The following is a 16609-nucleotide window of genomic DNA, read 5'->3' as shown; positions in this document are numbered from 1 at the left end:
TCAGGAGATCACATGAAGGTGCGGCAAGCAAGGGGCAGACGGCTAACGAGACCACAGGCTCCAGGGAGGGTGGTAGTCCTCTGTGGGGGGTCTGACAAGGATGGCGCCTGGCATTTCAAGGGCGTGTGACCTAGATGCACGCGGACAATGGGCGGGGCCGGTTTAAGGCCCAGCGAGCCTTTTACTGAAGACGCTGTAGACCTGGGCCTGACTGCCCACCGCGACCTGCCCAGTGAGGAGTTGGGTCAGGTCACCCCGTGAGGTCACTGTTGTCGCTGAATTACTACACAGCCCCTTTTTCGTGCGCAGTGCCCGATGTTCGTGTGTGCAAGCAGCGCCCGCCCTCAGGCGCCACGGACCTGGGCCGCTGCAAGGACCAGGCTCTCAGCCTCACTGCTGATCCCGCGGGAACTGGAGCGGAAGCCGGCGCCGGCGCCGCCGCCTGGTTTCTGATGAAGAAATTCCGTCGCCCAAAGGCTCAGGCGTGGGCCAGTGGCGCAATGGATAACGCGTCTGACTACGGATCAGAAGATTCCAGGTTCGACTCCTGGCTGGCTCGACGGGCGTGGTCGCATTTTACCTCCTCCCTCCGCTGACCCCAGTGGGTAGAAGGGTCGCGCGGGCCCGGCAGCGGCGCGGACCAGAGGCCGAAGAAGCGCGAGCGTTGTGCCCGCCGCGCGCCGGCGCAGCCAGCCGGTCGGCCAGAGGATGCTCGTCAAGTAACCTCAGCCGAAGGGGAAGCAATCAAAATGTGGAAACTGAGACAGGGTTAAAGATGATGGGTCGTTTGGAACTATTAGAGCCTCGCTTTTGTTCTCCCTATGCAGTCATTTCCGGTGCGAACGGTTAAGGACCTGCCTGCGGGTGGCGCCGCAGGGCCGGGGAGCCGGCGCGGGCGCATGCGCGGCCCGGGGAGGGGGGCGGGACTGCTCCTCCAGCAGAACCCCCGGCGCGGGCGCCTCCTTTCCCGGGCGTTTCCGTAGTGTAGTGGTTATCACGTTCGCCTCACACGCGAAAGGTCCCCGGTTCGAAACCGGGCGGAAACAAAGTTTTTCCTCGGCATGGAAAGACTTCCTGAAAGGTAATTTCACTTATTTTTTCATCAGTTTCACGCGCTCGTGAAACGTTCCCGCCTCTCCCTGTCTCGCTCGCCCGGACCCGGGCGCTGCGGCGGGCGGCCGCGGAGGCGGAGGCGGAGGCGGGCCCGCGGGCCGGAGGGAAGCAGCGGCTCCGGCCCCGACGCCCGGCGGCCCGAGCCCCGGAAGCGCATCCTCGGCCCCCGCCTTCCTGTCCGTGGTCCCTGTGGCCCGCGCGGCGACTCAGCGTCCCGGGCCCGCCGGCGCGCCCCGCCTTGGGGACAGCCTGAGACCGGTGAGTGCGGAGCTCCGGGCCCCTCCGGCCGGGTGGCCTTGGCGGCGACGCGAGCCCCGTCGCAGGCCCGCCGCGGGGCAGAGGTCGCGGCGGGCGGTCCCTCCGTCCCCGAGCTTCGGGGTGTGGGCTGTGGGTCGCCCCGCCCGGGGTCCGTCCCCCCGCGGGGCCGCCCGCCCACCCTCCGCGTCACCAAGGCTCCGCGTGTGGTCGCGGCCCCGCGGGACGCGCTGCCATCGCGCTTCCGGTGGCTGCCGCGTCCGCCGCCGTTTGCACGGCCGCAGCAAAAGAAAGCGCCCTCCCGACCTAAAGCAGTTTGTTTGTTTGTTTGTTTGGGTTTTTTCTCCGCACGGGCTGCTCAGCACCTGCTGGGTCGCGCGTTGGCAAGATGGCGAGCGGGGCCGTGCGCTCGATGGCGCTCTGCCCGACAGCGTGTCACTTACACCCGCGCCGCGCCACTCAGAGGCACAGGCGAGCCGTGTGCTGCGCGACGGGGCCGCGCGGTGCGCTGTCCCCTCCGTCCTGCCCGCCGCAAGCTGGCTGTGCGGGCCGCGCGGGTGCGCGCGGTGACACTGGCTTTGGGGGCCTGACGCTCTCTCCTTCCGTCAAAACGCAGCAGCAGCCGCGCCCCCGAGACGCGCCGCCCCTGCGCCCCTTCCCGGCTCGCGCTCCGCGTCCCCGCGGATTCGCCGCGGGCCGAGCCCGCAGGGCCGAGAGAGCGCGGAAGCGGGAGTCACGGCCACTTGGCGGTGTGTGAGCTGCGCGGGGACCGCACGGGAACGCCGCGTCCGGTCCCCGCCTCCCGCCCGCAGATCGCGTGGCTCGGTAGCGGAGGCGGTGGGTCTGCGAGCCCGGAGAGGGACCAGGGCGGCGGGCGCGGGTGTGCGTCACGGCTTCCAGGAGACAGGGGACGTCAAGGACGCCCGCTCCAGGGAAGAACCAGTGGGGCCTGGGAGGCTGGCGCAGAGCCCCCAGGTGCGTTGCAGGACCCCCGACAGGAGCCGCGGGCCCCGGGTCGCTCCTGGGGCAAGACGGCAGATTAGCTTCAAGATGGAGTCACTTTCGTTCCGCACACCCTCATGAACCCCAAACGGAAACTCAGGCTGCCGGCCTTATCTGCCGTTTCCCTTGGAAGGAGGGAGAGGGACTGCCATCATGTGTCCTCTGGCCCCTGTATCACTCTGTCCCGCTTTTATTTTACCTTTTAATGATATACTTATTCTCTCTTTCCTAAGCTAGCTGCGGGCAACCTACTTCCAGGCCTCCCCTCGAGCCCCAAGGCCCTGTCTCCCCGTCAGCAAGAGGCGGAGACTGAGTGGGCTTCTGACTGGGTGGGAGTGACATGGAACCCAAGTTAGCACTGTCTTCCAGAATCCAGTTCAGTTACAGTCAGGGAAGCGAAAGGATGCTGTTAACATGCACCTGGCACGTGTGTTGGGGTTGGAGTATTTGATGAGGTGGAATTTGGTCCCTGGACACTGGAGACAGACTCATGATGAAGGCGAAAAAAACATGGAAAACGTTATTGAGAGCTGGGTGAAACCTCAAAATTAATTGAATCCAAGATGGTTTTTAGGGCACTAAGAGCTTGACACTTCCCCCCTACAGTCAGCTGGGGCCGCCGCAGCGTAACACCAGACTGCGTGTCTTAAACAACAGCAATTTATTTTCTCACAGTTCTGGAAGTTGGAAGTCCTAGATCAAGGTGTCAGCACGGTTGGTTTCTTCTGACACCTCTCTCCTGGGTTTGCAGATGACGGACCACCCTCTTGCTGTGCCCTCACATGGTCGTCCCTTTGTGTGCGTCTGTCTGTGTCCTAATCTCTGCTTCTTATAAGGACACCAGTCATATTGGATTAGAACCCATCCCTATGACCTCATTTTACCTTAATTACCCCTTTAAAAGCCCTATTCCAAATACATCACACCCCGAGGTACTGGAGGTTAGGACGTCAACCTATGCATTTTGGGTGGGGACACAAATTCAGCCCATTTTGGGGGACTGGGATTGATGTTTTATGTATGTTATGGACAATATTTGGGGGAATTACCAGACGTCAACTTCACAGAAGATTTTAGGACACCCGCATCTCATCTTATCATTTGCATATTTCTATTGTAAAGGTACATTATTTAATTTCACTATGTCTTTTTTTTTTTTTAAGTATTTCTGCCAGTTATTTAAACTTCACGGGTCTTTTTTCTAATAAAACAATGCAAGTCTTTATAGATAACAAAAGAATTTTAAGAAAGGGATAGTATAGATGTTCCACATTATAAAACAAGTAATCTTCTTAAGTGAAGACTTAAGTTGACAAATTTCACAAGAATTTCAGTCCAGTTCGTTACAATATGAAGATAAGCGATTCAAAAGTTTCACTAACTTGTTCTGTTTTCTGTTACTAAAATTTTGTCCTTGGAAGCGTTATTTTAACAAAGGGAAATTGTTAGCTTCCTAAAACTTTAGAATTGTTGCCATGTCTTGGGAAAATAACGTCACTATCTGTCTTGATAATTTCTTGCCTTGGTAATACCGTTTAAGTCCCATCTCTGTATTTCCCGAAGTTTTAAAATTACTTAAAAGATTTACTTGCCAGTTAATAATTTTTCACATGCATGATGAGATATTTGTAATTCTGTAATGTCTATGTTTTATTACTTAACAAATTATTTCTTTTTTTAATGCTTAAGGTTTTGTTTTTTTTTTTACATTAGTAAACTTTATTCTTTTGAGCAGTTTTAGGTTTACAGAAAGCTTAAGCAGGAAGTACAGAGAGTTTCCATATACTTCCTCCCACATGTTCAGAAACAGTATCCAGCCAGAGGCCTGTTTTCCCTGAACTTATCTTTATTGTCGCCTGCCGTGTTTTGGCCTTTAACACATGATGACCATGGCCCCCTGTTGGGATGGACTGAGGGGACCTGAGTCCGGGAACCCCGTGAGCACTCCCACACCTGGACGTGGGCTGGGAAGCACATTTTGGAGCTGGAGGGAAGGGCGGTGGCAAGGCGTGACCATTCTTTAGAGAAGTGCATCCCAGCACAAAAATTCACCCTTTGGTTTCCTCATGTTCTGGTAACGTAAAGGCCTCTGAGTATATGCGGAGTATTTAGAGTGACCTTATCATTCCTTATCTAAGCTGGCGCGCTTTGGGAGTGAAAGGGAACATTATTAATAATCCCACTAGGGCAATGGGCGTAAACCAGGTTACCCTAGTACTAGACCAAGTGATTCGCACGCCGTAAACTCTCAGGATGCGTGAGAACAACTGTCCTCCCTGTCCCTTTCCAGACTCAGCGTGATCACACCCAAAGCTAGATCCCGTGATTGCTGGCATCCTTCTAATTCTTTTCTTAAAAAATTCCCCTTTTTATTGTGTCCAAATATGGATTTAAAAAAAAATTTGTTCTCAAAGAATTGTTGAAACATTTCTTTAGTGGTGTATTTGGGAGAGAGCAAACGGGGACTAAAATTAGGGATAAATTCACGTGAAGTCTAGGGAAGTATGGGTGGGGAGAGAGCAGGCAGGATCTCCTTGGATGAGTAGCACTGCAGTGTCATTGGGGGCAGTGGAGACTTTTGGCCGCCCAGTAATTCAGAACACTTAGAGGCAAGCGGGGAGCACAGCAGGGCCCAGCAAATTTCACACTCACTTTTTAGTGAAGGGTGTTAAATGTGAGAAAGAACTGTTTCTCCTCAATCTTAACCCCTGTCCCCAGAGCCCCTCACAAGGTACAGAGGAAACAATGGCTGACCCAAGGCACACCCCCACTGCGGGTTCTCCCTATTCTTTACACTGACCTCATCTCTCCGTCTGTGCCACAAGAGGGAAGGAAAATGCAGACTTACCAGAAATTCTCATCAAATTGAAAATATGGGGAGAAAAATGATAATTTGATGTCTTAGCACTACTTACAGGTGGTTGCTTTTGTTAACCAAGGAACATAAAAATCAAATCTAAGTTTTCTCAAAAAAGACTATGTTTGCCCACAAATCTAGATGATGAGGTCAGGAAAAAAAAACAAAAAACAAAAAACAAGACCAAGCAACCAAACAAAACCAACATTCTGGATCAATTTAGAAACAAGATAATTTTTTTTTCCAGTTTGAGTTTTCACCTATTTAGTGGGTGGGAAATGTTATATTCTGTGATTTTAGTATGCATTGCCCATATTACTAATGAGGTCGAGCATATTTTTATGTGCTTATTCATCGTCACTCATATTTCTCCTAAGAAGTGCTTGTTAATACTTTTGCCCATTCTTTTTAAATTTTTATTTTGTCCTTTTCTCACGGATCTGTAGAGATTCTCAATATATTCTGGATTCTAATCCTTTATCAGTTATCTGTGGTATGACTATCTTTGCCCAGCTCGTAACATCTTCTTACATTTTGTGCTAACCTTTTGCTAATTATTAATTTAAATATAGTCGGCTTTGAGTTTTAACATGGTTAAATTTGTCAACCGTTCCCTTCGTAGTTTACACTCTTTGTGTCTCGTTTAAAAGATCTTGCTAGGAGCAGTGTGAGGAAGACGGAAGAACACCCTGGACTGGCAAAGCCTCCCGCCACGCACTGCTGCCACCATGCCCAAGAGAAAGGCCAAAGGAGAGGCTAAAGGTGACAAAGCGAAGGTGAAGGGCGAGCCTCAGAGGAGATCGGCACGGCTGTCTGCTAAGCCTGCCCCTCCAAAGCCAGAGCCCAGGCCTAAAAAGGCAAAGAAGGGGGAGAAGCCGCCCAAAGGGAGGAAGGGGAAGGCAGATGGTGCCAAGGAGGGGAACAACCCTGCGAAAAGCCGAGACGCCACCTCAGCCCAGTCACAGAAAGCAGAAGGCACTGGGGATGCCAAGTGAAGTGGACTTTTTGGTAGCTCCATACTTCTCATGACTCTAGTGTTCGAAATACTATTTTTAAATCAATTCTTTTATGTAGGAATTTTTTTTTAAGTTATGTTGTTAGCACACAGGGCACTTTGTTGTTCTCTTTTGTGGAAAGAGCAAATGCCACTAACAGACTGTCCCAGGAGCTGGATCAAAATAGAGTAAAATAGGGTTTTTCTATCCTGGGTTTTGAAGGTTCTTCTTGGTTTCATTCACACGTCAGCCACTTTGGCTCAGAAGCCTTACGGCGTGGGGAAGCAAAACTCACGTCTTCTCCCGATGTCATCAGCATATACCCGACTTCCTGAAACCGAGAGTCGTGATGTGGCCTTGGCACCCCAAAAATCAGCTGTGTTGGCTAACAGTGCTCAGGCTTTCTGGTGATAACATCGAAATGGTGTTGCCCAAAAGAGCCAAGATTTCTTTTTGTAATTTGTGGATCATCCCATTGAGAATCCTAAAGTTTTTATTTCCTCCGTATCAGAGCTGACCTGTGAAAAGCTCTTACAGGCCTCATACAAAACGTCTGCCCCTTCTGAGAACTTTTCCTGTTCGAAGCATCAGAAGACTTTGTTGACTTCTTGAGGAGGAGAGTTTGAAAGTTGTAAAACTTTATGAATTGTTACCCATATCCTGCTGAAAGTAACTGCTTTTGAAAAGCATCTTATAAAACTCGAGACAAATTGGTGGGGGGAATCATTTTCTAGCCAAACTCCTAAAGATATTTTTTACTGCCTTGTATAAGTTGTATAGTTTTGCTTTCACATTTATCTTTAGTCTTCCCCGAACTGATTGTTGTGAATAGTGTGAGACAGACGTTCAATGTAATATTTTTTCCATATGAATAAGTGGTGTTCCAGCACCATTTTCTGAAAAGTTCATCCTTTCCTCACAGATCAAGTTTCTGTGTCTGTGGCGGGGGTCTGTTGGTGGTTTCTATTCTGACTCACTCACTGGTCAATTTGTCTAACCTTGTGGCAGTGCTATATAATCCTGAGCACTATAACTTTAGAAAATGGTCTTGATATCTCTGGACAAATCCGACCGCCACCTCCAACATCTCCATCCAATTTTTCTTCCTCGGGAGTGTCTTGGCTATTCTTAGCCATTTGCGCTGCCATGCAACTTCTAAAATTAGACCGACAAATTCTAAATCAAACAAAACAAAATGTGTTAGAATTTTTATTGGATTTGTATTGAATTTGTAAATTACAATGTTGAGTCGATCTGTGAACATGGTATAGCTCCATTTATTTAGGATTTTTAAATGTCTTTCAATAAAATTTTATAATTTTCTCCATAAATGTCTCCTTTTGTTAATATTTCATAGGGGCTTTGTACTTTTTGATGCTATTAGATATGGCATATTTTTATTTACAATATTTTTTGTTTTTAGCTAAAGTTGATTTTTATATCCAGCAACCTCACCAAACTCATTCTGATATCGGTATATTCTTTTGGGTTTTCTACATAGACAATCATAAGTTGCGCATATACAATTTTGTTTCTTCACAGTTATTCCTTTTTTCTTTTTTCTAATGCTAGGCATTGTCCAGCAGCCCAGTGAGTGGGGAGGGTGTACAGCAGCGAACAAAACGAAGTCTCTGCTTTCACCAAGCTTATATTCTAGTGGGGGTGGGTTAAAGTAGGAAATGTACAAATTTATGTGACAAGGGGCCTTATGTAAAGAAGTCTAAGTGGGTACTGTTTAAATCGAGTGGTTAGGGAAACCCTTTCTAATGAGTTGACATTTTAGCAGGACACTTAATGAAGTAGATGAACAAGAGAGGTGACTATGAGGGGAAAGCTTCCAGCAGAGGGCATGGCAAATGCACAGATAAGCAGAAATGTGTTTGAGATGCCGAGGAAGAACTAGGAGGCGGAATGACTGAATTGGAGTGAGGGGAAGAGCGACAGCTGATATGATTGCAGAGATGGCCAGGGGCCAAAAGTGAACAGCTCCCTGAGCTGTAATAAAAATTTCATCTCTGAAGGCGATGGGATGCCATTAGAGTTTTGATGCCATTCGCGTTTCGGAGTAAAGAATTTCCCAAGATGCCACAGGAAACTATCACAGCACACAACATCTAGAGCACGAGTAAAAGTTTCATCAGTAGTCATCAGTAGTCACCAGGATCGCCTCGCAAACACGTCATTCCTCCCTCAAAACCCTCCAACCGCTTCTCGCACGTCAAGCAAGCGACCGACGGAAGCGCTATCGGAAGTGCGGGGGACGCCGCCAGGCGAGCCCCCGACGCCCCGCCCCCTGACGCCTCGCCCCGCGCCGCTCCGCGTGGACGCGCTTCCGGTCCCTTCTAGGCCTCGCGGAGGCCACCTTCTCGCTGCCCCTCCCGCCCCGAGGTCCTCGAGTGCGTCCTGGTTGCCAGGCGCTGGGGAGGCGGCGCCTGTGAAGTTCTTTCCGTGGATTGCTCCTCCGTCCCCTCGCAGACCTTGTCGGGTCCTCGGGTCCCGGGCTCTGACTCCAGGTTCCTTTTAGTCAAGTTCGGGCGGCAGAAGACTGGGCCGCTTAACTTTTTCGGTGCCTGAGAGCCAGCCCTCTGGCCTTACGATGGAGGCCATGGATCCTTTCTCGAGATTATATTTTGAAAAGAAAAAGGAAAACAAAAACAGGTAACAAAGAAAACCGATTATACTAGGCATCAGTTACCAAACAAATAAAATAATCTGTAATGTAGTAATTTTGGCTTCTGGCCAAACAAGTTGGAAGCCACCGCCACTAGGCCATGAGTAGCCACTGCCATTAGGCCACGAGTTCTGAGTGTGCCAGCCCCACCACCCCTGTGCAGTTAACGTGGGCATCCCCAGAGGTGATCAGAAAGGTACACGCTGATGTAGGGAAGAAGGAGCAGTTTCGCGCTTTTGTTGCCTTTCGAGAACGAGTTTGACCTTTGATAACTGGTGACTACTGATGAAACTTTTACTCGTGCTCTAGATGCTGTGTGCTGTGACTTACAGACACCATACTATAATGCCCTTCCGTTTTCCTAACTGATCCTAGTTTGTTACATCTGTGTCGTGCTCAGGATTCACGCTCATATTTTAGAGAAATCAACCTGTGATTTGAGAATACCTTTCTCCCTGTTAACCATTGGGATAAAAATTACGAGAATGGGAAAGCAAAAGCATAGCGCCCGAACAGGGACTTGAACCCTGGACCCTCAGATTAAAAGTCTGATGCTCTACCGACTGAGCTATCCGGGCCCGCATGTATCCTACTTCTGCCACGCCACTTATGATCAATTTAACTCTATACTTGAATGATTTTTAGAAGTTTTATCTGTAATTTCCGTTCAGAGCTGGTCATTCAGAAAATGATTGGTAACACCCTAATAAGCATAGAAACTCAACCACAACTAGTTTTCTTTAAGATCCAGGTCAATCTCATTACATTAATTATAATGTCTCCCCAAATTCTATCTTTACATATGTATATATTAGATACCGGCTGTAATACATGTAGATAGTGTATATCTATATAGAGTATATAGATACATACTAGACTATATAGAGTTCATAATAGTCAAGAACTACAGCCCAAGAATGCTGGCCTTCATTTCCTAAGCTTCCCGGAGAAATAGCTCAAATATTCTACATTAGGGCCCCAACAGATCACCTACAAAAGGAAGCCGAACCGACGCTGCGCTTTAGCGGATTAATTGAGATACCTTCCCTGCGACACTTTGGACACCTAAATATGGGTCGAGGGACAGAGGGGACGGTTTGATTTTGTGCCGGGCCTCAGTTGTCTTTTGAGGAAAGAAAACCGAGGTAATCTTCTAAAGGAGAGTCCCACTCTCCTTTTCCTGGTCAGATTTTCAGGTGCTTAGCTCTAACCTTCAGTGTCTAGGTTGAACGCTGACAAGGGTCCGATGGCTGCAAGGCTTCTTCCACTCGGAATACCGATGAATGTTGTCTCATTAATCATTTCGAGGTTTTGCTGAATGATCGAAGGAGAATTTAACTCTAGCATTTCGAAGATCTTAGAATGATTCGCTCAGTGGGGGAAAAGGTCGGATTAAAAGAGTTGGGAAGAATAACAAATACGGTGGCCCTGGGTCAGGGGATGTAGCTCAGTGGTAGAGCGCATGCTTCGCATGTATGAGGCCCCGGGTTCGATCCCCGGCATCTCCAAGTCCCTTTTTCACATACGCAGAGTTCTATGTTTAAAATGTCCAATCGTTATACGCCGTATTCTCCTCTTCATTAACATCCTACGCCTTCCTTTTAGCCACTGCGTATAGACCCGGGTATGTGGAGAGGAAAACATGATTAAGGTATTTGGGTCTATCTTCAGGTGAAAAGAATGACATCGGAAACAGAAAAACGCACCCACTGAAGAGGCCGAAGAGGAGCATCCTGGAGAGTTGCTCAGGACCCTTTACATTAACGGACATCTGTAGCGTCCCGCTGGCCTTCAGGCCAGAAGTGATCTTAGGCTGGGAACACAGATGGGCCCCCGGTGTATTGTCAGCCCCTCGTCGCTGAGTCATTGCACGGAAACTAGGAGCAATGCTGGGGAAAGGAGAAGCCCAGCGGGCGCGGGGCAGCTCGCGTGCGCTCGGGAGCACCACGTGGTTGGCCACGAGGGAGAAGCACGGTCAAAACGGACGTTCTTTCCGCGCCGCGCGAAAGCGGCGTCGGGGCGCGGCCGGTTAGCTCAGTTGGTTAGAGCGTGGTGCTAATAACGCCAAGGTCGCGGGTTCGATCCCCGTACGGGCCAACCGCTGCTTTTATTGCTGCGACAAGGCTCGTCGTGTTTGCCCTGGCGGCCTTCGCTCTGGAAAAGCGTCTGGGACTCTCCGGCGACACTGCCTGTCGCGCCTGCTCAGGCGCTCTCCCCAGAGGGAGCCCTTATCCCCACTGCGCCCGCGGAGCGCCCACAGCGTTTCCCTGCGTCCGCAGGAGAGGAGCAGGACCCTCGGCAGTTGCTGCGTCCGTCAGGGGAAGTGTCACCGGCCTCGTGGCTGGCTAACACCTGCCTGCGAGTGGTCTGCAGCGGCCACGTCCTGCGGGGCCGAAGCGGGGTGCGTGTGAGCCGGCGGGGCTGTCCCCGATGCTCCGCGGGCCACCGCTCACGCCCCGGCGCGGTCCTCCTACCGCGGCTTCTCGGGTGAGGAGGCCGAGCCCTCTGTCGCCGCCCTGTCCCTCTGTTCGGCCGTCTGTGCCGTGACGCCTCTAGGGTCGGCCGCATTTCCCCACCGCACGGACGTCCCGCGCCCCGCTCCTTGCTCATTCACGACCTCACGGCTTCCTGTCTGCGGTGACGTCTCACCTGCCGACATCGACGGAGAGCTCCAAGCGGGCTTGGGGGACGCGCGCCGGGCCGGGTCAGCCCCGCGCCGACGGCTGCAGGGTTCTCGGGGACTGCGTCACACCGCAGCCTGTGGGACAGAGCGCGGAGGTGTCCGCCAGGATGGGCCAGCGGCCCAACAAGGCGTCGTACGGATCTCACCGGGCTGGGCTGCGGGAGAACCCGGGCACTTCTGAGAGCCACGGTGACCTGGTTTGCAAAACAGGAACGGAGGAGGAGAGAAGAGAGACGGGCACAGGTTGGGCAGAGGAAAACCTCGCTCGCGGCCGCGCACAGCGACTGAGACGAAGTGCGGCAGGCAGAGACATTCGCTCAGTGTTTACTAGACTCTGGAAGGCAGCCCGACGCGGCGGCTCGTTGGTCTAGGGGTATGATTCTCGCTTAGGGTGCGAGAGGTCCCGGGTTCAAATCCCGGACGAGCCCACGTTTTGTCGCCGTAGCGAAGCTGTGAGGGCTCAGCATTCAACCTCTCGCACAACAGCAGTTGGGACAGCTGCCACTCGATGAAACTGAACTGCTGTTCCTAACTAGAATTGTGCAGGCTGGAGCTGCGCTGCATCCCAGGACGGGACTTGGTGACTTCTAGAGACAAGTGCTTTTCGATTTAGGCTCGCATTCAGTTTTCATCAGCTCCTACGTGACTCGTGTAAAGGCAAATGTTATCGCTTCTTCCTGAAGTTCCGCCCCACGGTTGCGATCCTATGAAACGTATAGGAAGACGATGGTCACATCTCAGTTCAAGGTCATCCATCATTCATTCACCACATCAGAGACATGAATTAAATAAAAAAAATCAAAACTCTGCACTATAGAGTTGAGGGTGTTGAAAACCTTAGCATAAGTCATTTCCTGTGGGTGGAGCGTCGAGTATTCTTTCCCCCAAGTTCAGGAGAGGGGGCCTCTGCTTCCTACTGAGAGGGGGCAGATTCTGTCTCCCCATGGGGCGGACCGTAGCGCACTCATCAAGCAGGTATTTGCTGAGCGTCCGTTAAGTCCAATAAGCTTTTGGGTCAGTAGTAAACAAAACATGTAGGAATCACTGGATCCTTTATTTCAGTGGTTGTCAGATATTTTATATGCATATAAAAGGGCAACATTCCCCCCTTTCCTGTGTGTATCGGCCTAGAGAGTGCAGGACAACAGAGCAGCAGAAGGAGCCCGGAGAGGAGGGAGAAAACCACAGAGATTTTCTTAAGGGCCCGTCCACATAGGGCGGCAGGAGGGCCGAGAGTTGACAGGAGAGGGACACAGGAGAGGGATGCCTCCATGGGCTGCAGAGAAGGCACAGTGTGTAGCGTCTGGGATCCAGGACCGGGGTCCCTGGGACTGTGCGCGGAGCCACGTTGGCAACCCAGTCCGGAGCGCTGAGAGTGTCAGAGTTGGGGTTACTCATAGCATTCGGAGATTCCGACTCTCGGGTCCCGAAAACATTTTGTCGTCTCCACTACAGGTTGGTGAGAATAGGGGGAAGAGAGAAGGTGTAGCCGAAGTGGGTGGCATGCATGCTAATAATTTCAGAGGATGTTTACATTGAGTTTCATGTCATCTTACCTATAAAATGAAAATAGGCAATCAGATGAAATAAAAAATCCTCTTTTCAGGCGGTCCAAGAAGACGCTTGACGTTCTCATAGGGTATTTGAGAGGCTCGTGTCTCGACTGCCCGGCTAGCTCAGTCGGTAGAGCATGAGACTCTTAATCTCAGGGTCGTGGGTTCGAGCCCCACGTTGGGCGCATCCTTTTTAACTTACTTTCCCAGACGTTTTCATCAATTTGATTTCTACCTCCTTAGACTCCAAAACAAAGGTCCGTCACCTGTGTGAACGAGGGAGTTTAGATCTGGGCACTCCTGAAGCACCGGTGACGGGGCCAGCTGAGCGGGTTAACGTCATTCCCCCTGGCAGGAACGCGTCTCTCCCGCCTGTTGTTTCGTTTCTTCGGTCTGTGGTCAGATAACCTCAGGCGGATTTCATTAACAAGAGAGGAATAGCCATTTTGAGCTTCAGTCACCCCGAAAAAAGCTTTCATTTGCAAAAGTAACCAGTATTTGAATGACATTACTTTCTGTGTTATTTTAGATAATTTTTAAAATATTGTTTTAGCACCCCCTCAACGGTTTTTACTGAGATTAGAACAAGCTAATGTCAATCAGGAAACATTTAGTGTGGTTTTGAAGTTTAACGCTACGCTTATTTTCTTCCTCCTTCTCCTCCCCTTCAGTTAATCACCCCGTTAAAATCGCAGATTAAAGTAATTCACACCCTGTCGATATGCGGAGCCATCACAGTAAAGGGAGCTCATTGCTCGCTGCTTATCAGTTCCTTGTGCCTCTGTAACCGAGCACAGAGTGGCCCAGTCGGCGCTGGAAGTGGCCGGGGATGCTGACACCGGGCTGCAGTGACAAAAAGTGGCGTTTATTGTACAGCGCTCCACAGCAGAGCTTGCGGTGGAAAACCCCGCACTCTCCGATGCTTCACAGACAAGGGGTTTTAGAGCAAAAGGCACAAGTCATCCTGAGTAAGGGGCCGGGGTCGTGGGCCGTGTCGGTCAGTTCTTAGGTAAGCTTCAGCCATGCTATTCTTTTCAGCTCCTGGCGGCGTCCTGGCCAGGTGGTTTCCAGCAGAGAGGTCTGTAAGTCAGCTTGGGGGTCGTGCGCCAGTGACAACTCAAGAGCAGGAAGAGAAAGACGGACCTGACGGCGTTCCCGTGCCGCGGTGACTCTTAAGAAGGGCTCATTTGACATCTTATTTAAGCTAAATTCTAACATACCGAGTCTGCTATGATTTGCTGTCTGCCTCACCCTATCATTGCAGTTTCCTTTTGGCGAACCAGTGGGTGCTCGCGTTTCCTCTTCGGCCCGGGGCAGTGGACCTTTCAGGTCCGTTCTGAAGGGGTTCTGGATTACAAAGTGGCGATGGCACGGCCGACCTGTCAGCAGCACGGATGCAGGCGACCTGGGCAGAGCCGGCACCCGCGGACGGGATCCCTCTCCTGTGCTTCCTTCGATAGCTCAGTTGGTAGAGCGGAGGACTGTAGCGGAAGGTCCCAGGCATCCTTAGGTCGCTGGTTCGAATCCGGCTCGAAGGAACCTGACTTTTGAGTCTTTTTTCAACCCCACCTTAAAAAAATGTCCATCTCAGCTCTGTATGTCCTCTCTCGATTGGCATCTATTTAAGACTCTCCGCATCGTGCAGCGAATCCGTTCTTTAATCGTTATTCTCCGTAACCTCGACTGCTACGCGCGACCAGACTTCGGCCCCACGGTGCACACAGAGCCGGCCCCGCAGACAAGTCCGGAGCCCGAACCGGGCGGGGCGGATCCGGGGGGCCCGCCGGGCGGGACGAAGGTCCACCGGCCGAGGACCCGAGCCGGGGGAGGCGGGCCGAGCGCACGCGCCAGGCCGGGACTGGTGGGGCACGCGCGCCCCCTGCCGGGCCGCGTCCGGCGTCGCCGGGAGGATTTTTCCAGGTGACGCTCAACGCCCCGCGGTGGGGGACAGAGTTCCGCCGCACAAGCCCCGTCCCCTTTAATTAAGTGACGGTGGTTCTCCACCCGGCTGAGAAAAGTTGGGTGTCAGAGCTGCCGCTGCTCCGGTCTCTTCGCAGCGGGGACCCCCGCGTGGGGAGTTGGAAAGGCTCCCAGGTGATTTTAATGCGCTGCAAGGCTTTGAGGAGCACGCAAGAGAAGCAACACTTTAGAAGAAGAACGAATAAGCAAGGGGAAGATGGATATCGTTTCCTACCTGCGTCGGGGATGAAAAGGTGGGGCTCTCTTAACAATGGAAAGCATTTGCTGATTTGGTGCCAATCTCATGAAATACATTCTCAATCCCACTTCTGCCCTGTCTCAGAAATGTGATCCCGAATATCGATGGTAGAGTCCTCAGCTACGAAGATATTACATCAAAGTCAGCGTTGTCTGAGGATTTTGTGCCTGGCAACATCTGCGCCTTTCTTCCCATGCTTCACAGCTGTTACTGAAATCTGCAAAGCGTGAGAGAAACCCCAAGGTTCAGCATCGCTTACCCTGTTCCCGACTGGAGCTTATGTGATGAGCCCCAGTGCGTGAATCATGACCGCATGGCCGTCTCTGTTATAAGATGGGCCCTCGGCGTTAGCTGAGAACGTTTCAGTAAAGTATTTATAAGAGAATAGGAATAAAAACCAAAGGGAAGACGTCCATTAAAAAAAAATAAAAATAAAAAGCTGGAGAATGCGGGCATCGATCCCGCTACCTCTCGCATGCTAAGCGAGCGCTCTACCATTTGAGCTAATTCCCCGCCCCTGCAGGACGTCGTCCCTTCCACGGTCACCTTAATGATTGGAAATAACTGCATTTTGGGATGCCGTTTGCAGTAGCCGTATCAGCAAATAGGACAAAGAGCGGGACTGTGGACCAATGGTGATCGAACAGCGCCACCTGTAAGCTGCTCCACGGAGCGCAGGTGTCCCGGGGCTTGGAGTCCGCGGAAACAGACGACTTAGAAAATGGGTTCGAGTCTATTTACCCGGGAATCCGCCCGCGGAAACAGAGAACCGGAAGAAAGCGCAGGTACATCCAGGAGGGAAAATCACGTGTCTCAAGCAATGAGGCTCAGCTGGGGCCTTCCCGGTACTTGCAAATCCCCCTTCACCTCCTGCTGTGTGGTCCGGTTCCTAACAGGCCGCGGACCGGTACCGGCATTGGGGACCCCTGCTGTAACGGGTCTGTTAGCGGGGACTATCTGTGCAGACTGCTGGGGCGTCTGTCTTCTCCGACCCTACATCCTGTGAGTAAATAACCCCATTATAAATTGTACTATACGCTCTGGAGTTGCCTGCATCGTTTTTCGGTCTTAAGATACTTTCTCCTTACTGCGGCCATTGCACCTTTGCCTCACGGCCAGACAATATTTTAGCATATTCTCCATTGTGTCTGTTTCCGCTTTAGGCATAAGGAAACTGAGTGTACAACAATTTGATTATTTGCTTTGGAAAAGGAAGCATTTTTGTTTTACTTTAGTTGATCCACTATGATTATGCAACATAA

General features: G+C 51.4%; 1 protein-coding gene, 1 long non-coding RNA gene and 9 other non-coding genes across 13 annotated transcripts; 9 read left to right on the top strand and 2 right to left on the bottom strand.

Annotated features, from left to right (window-relative positions):
• The first annotated feature begins 486 nt into the window (after window positions 1-486).
• Window positions 487-559, top strand: TRNAR-ACG (transfer RNA arginine (anticodon ACG)). The gene has a single exon. It is a non-coding gene; the product is annotated as a tRNA-Arg (tRNA).
• A 360-nt stretch (window positions 560-919) lies between these two features.
• On the top strand, window positions 920-7553 carry HMGN4 (high mobility group nucleosomal binding domain 4). 3 transcript variants are annotated; one of them, XM_039867374.1, is made up of 2 exons: window positions 920-1081; window positions 5878-7553. In XM_039867374.1, the coding sequence occupies exon 2, from the start codon at window positions 5956-5958 to the stop codon at window positions 6220-6222; it is 267 nt and encodes an 88-aa protein (XP_039723308.1). In that variant the 5' UTR covers window positions 920-1081; window positions 5878-5955; the 3' UTR covers window positions 6223-7553. The 3 variants fall into 3 exon arrangements, with proteins under 3 accessions (XP_039723308.1, XP_039723309.1, XP_039723310.1); XM_039867375.1 differs by lacking the exon at window positions 920-1081 and adding an exon at window positions 1215-1371; XM_039867376.1 differs by lacking the exon at window positions 920-1081 and adding an exon at window positions 2058-3492.
• On the top strand, window positions 974-1046 carry TRNAV-CAC (transfer RNA valine (anticodon CAC)). The gene has a single exon. It is a non-coding gene; the product is annotated as a tRNA-Val (tRNA).
• Window positions 7554-9398: 1845 nt separating the features above from the next.
• TRNAK-UUU (transfer RNA lysine (anticodon UUU)) lies at window positions 9399-9471 on the bottom strand. The gene has a single exon. It is a non-coding gene; the product is annotated as a tRNA-Lys (tRNA).
• An 858-nt stretch (window positions 9472-10329) lies between these two features.
• TRNAA-CGC (transfer RNA alanine (anticodon CGC)) lies at window positions 10330-10401 on the top strand. Its single transcript has one exon. It is a non-coding gene; the product is annotated as a tRNA-Ala (tRNA).
• Window positions 10402-10916: 515 nt separating this feature from the next.
• Window positions 10917-10990, top strand: TRNAI-AAU (transfer RNA isoleucine (anticodon AAU)). The gene has a single exon. It is a non-coding gene; the product is annotated as a tRNA-Ile (tRNA).
• Window positions 10991-11932: 942 nt separating this feature from the next.
• Window positions 11933-12004, top strand: TRNAP-AGG (transfer RNA proline (anticodon AGG)). Its single transcript has one exon. It is a non-coding gene; the product is annotated as a tRNA-Pro (tRNA).
• Window positions 12005-13241: 1237 nt separating this feature from the next.
• TRNAK-CUU (transfer RNA lysine (anticodon CUU)) lies at window positions 13242-13314 on the top strand. The gene has a single exon. It is a non-coding gene; the product is annotated as a tRNA-Lys (tRNA).
• A 1265-nt stretch (window positions 13315-14579) lies between these two features.
• Window positions 14580-14667, top strand: TRNAY-GUA (transfer RNA tyrosine (anticodon GUA)). The gene is given in 2 exon segments: window positions 14580-14616; window positions 14632-14667. It is a non-coding gene; the product is annotated as a tRNA-Tyr (tRNA).
• A 305-nt stretch (window positions 14668-14972) lies between these two features.
• On the top strand, window positions 14973-16388 carry LOC120606203 (uncharacterized). Its single transcript, XR_005653842.1, has 2 exons — window positions 14973-16132; window positions 16244-16388. It is a non-coding gene; the product is annotated as an uncharacterized LOC120606203 (long non-coding RNA).
• On the bottom strand, window positions 15788-15860 carry TRNAA-AGC (transfer RNA alanine (anticodon AGC)). The gene has a single exon. It is a non-coding gene; the product is annotated as a tRNA-Ala (tRNA).
• Window positions 16389-16609: the final 221 nt, after the last annotated feature.

Source organism: Pteropus medius, unplaced genomic scaffold (assembly GCF_902729225.1).
Source record: "Pteropus medius unplaced genomic scaffold, Ma_sr-lr_union100, whole genome shotgun sequence".
In the NCBI taxonomy this organism is placed as follows: domain Eukaryota; kingdom Metazoa; phylum Chordata; class Mammalia; order Chiroptera; family Pteropodidae; genus Pteropus; species Pteropus medius.
The sequence above is the reverse complement of the archived record's forward strand: the minus strand, read 5'-3'. Positions and strand labels throughout refer to the sequence as shown.

Coding starts and splice junctions, on each gene's coding strand:
- HMGN4 (XM_039867374.1), top strand. CDS start 5,956: ATGCCCAAGAGAAAGGCCAAAGGAGAGGCTAAAGGTGACAAAGCGAAG.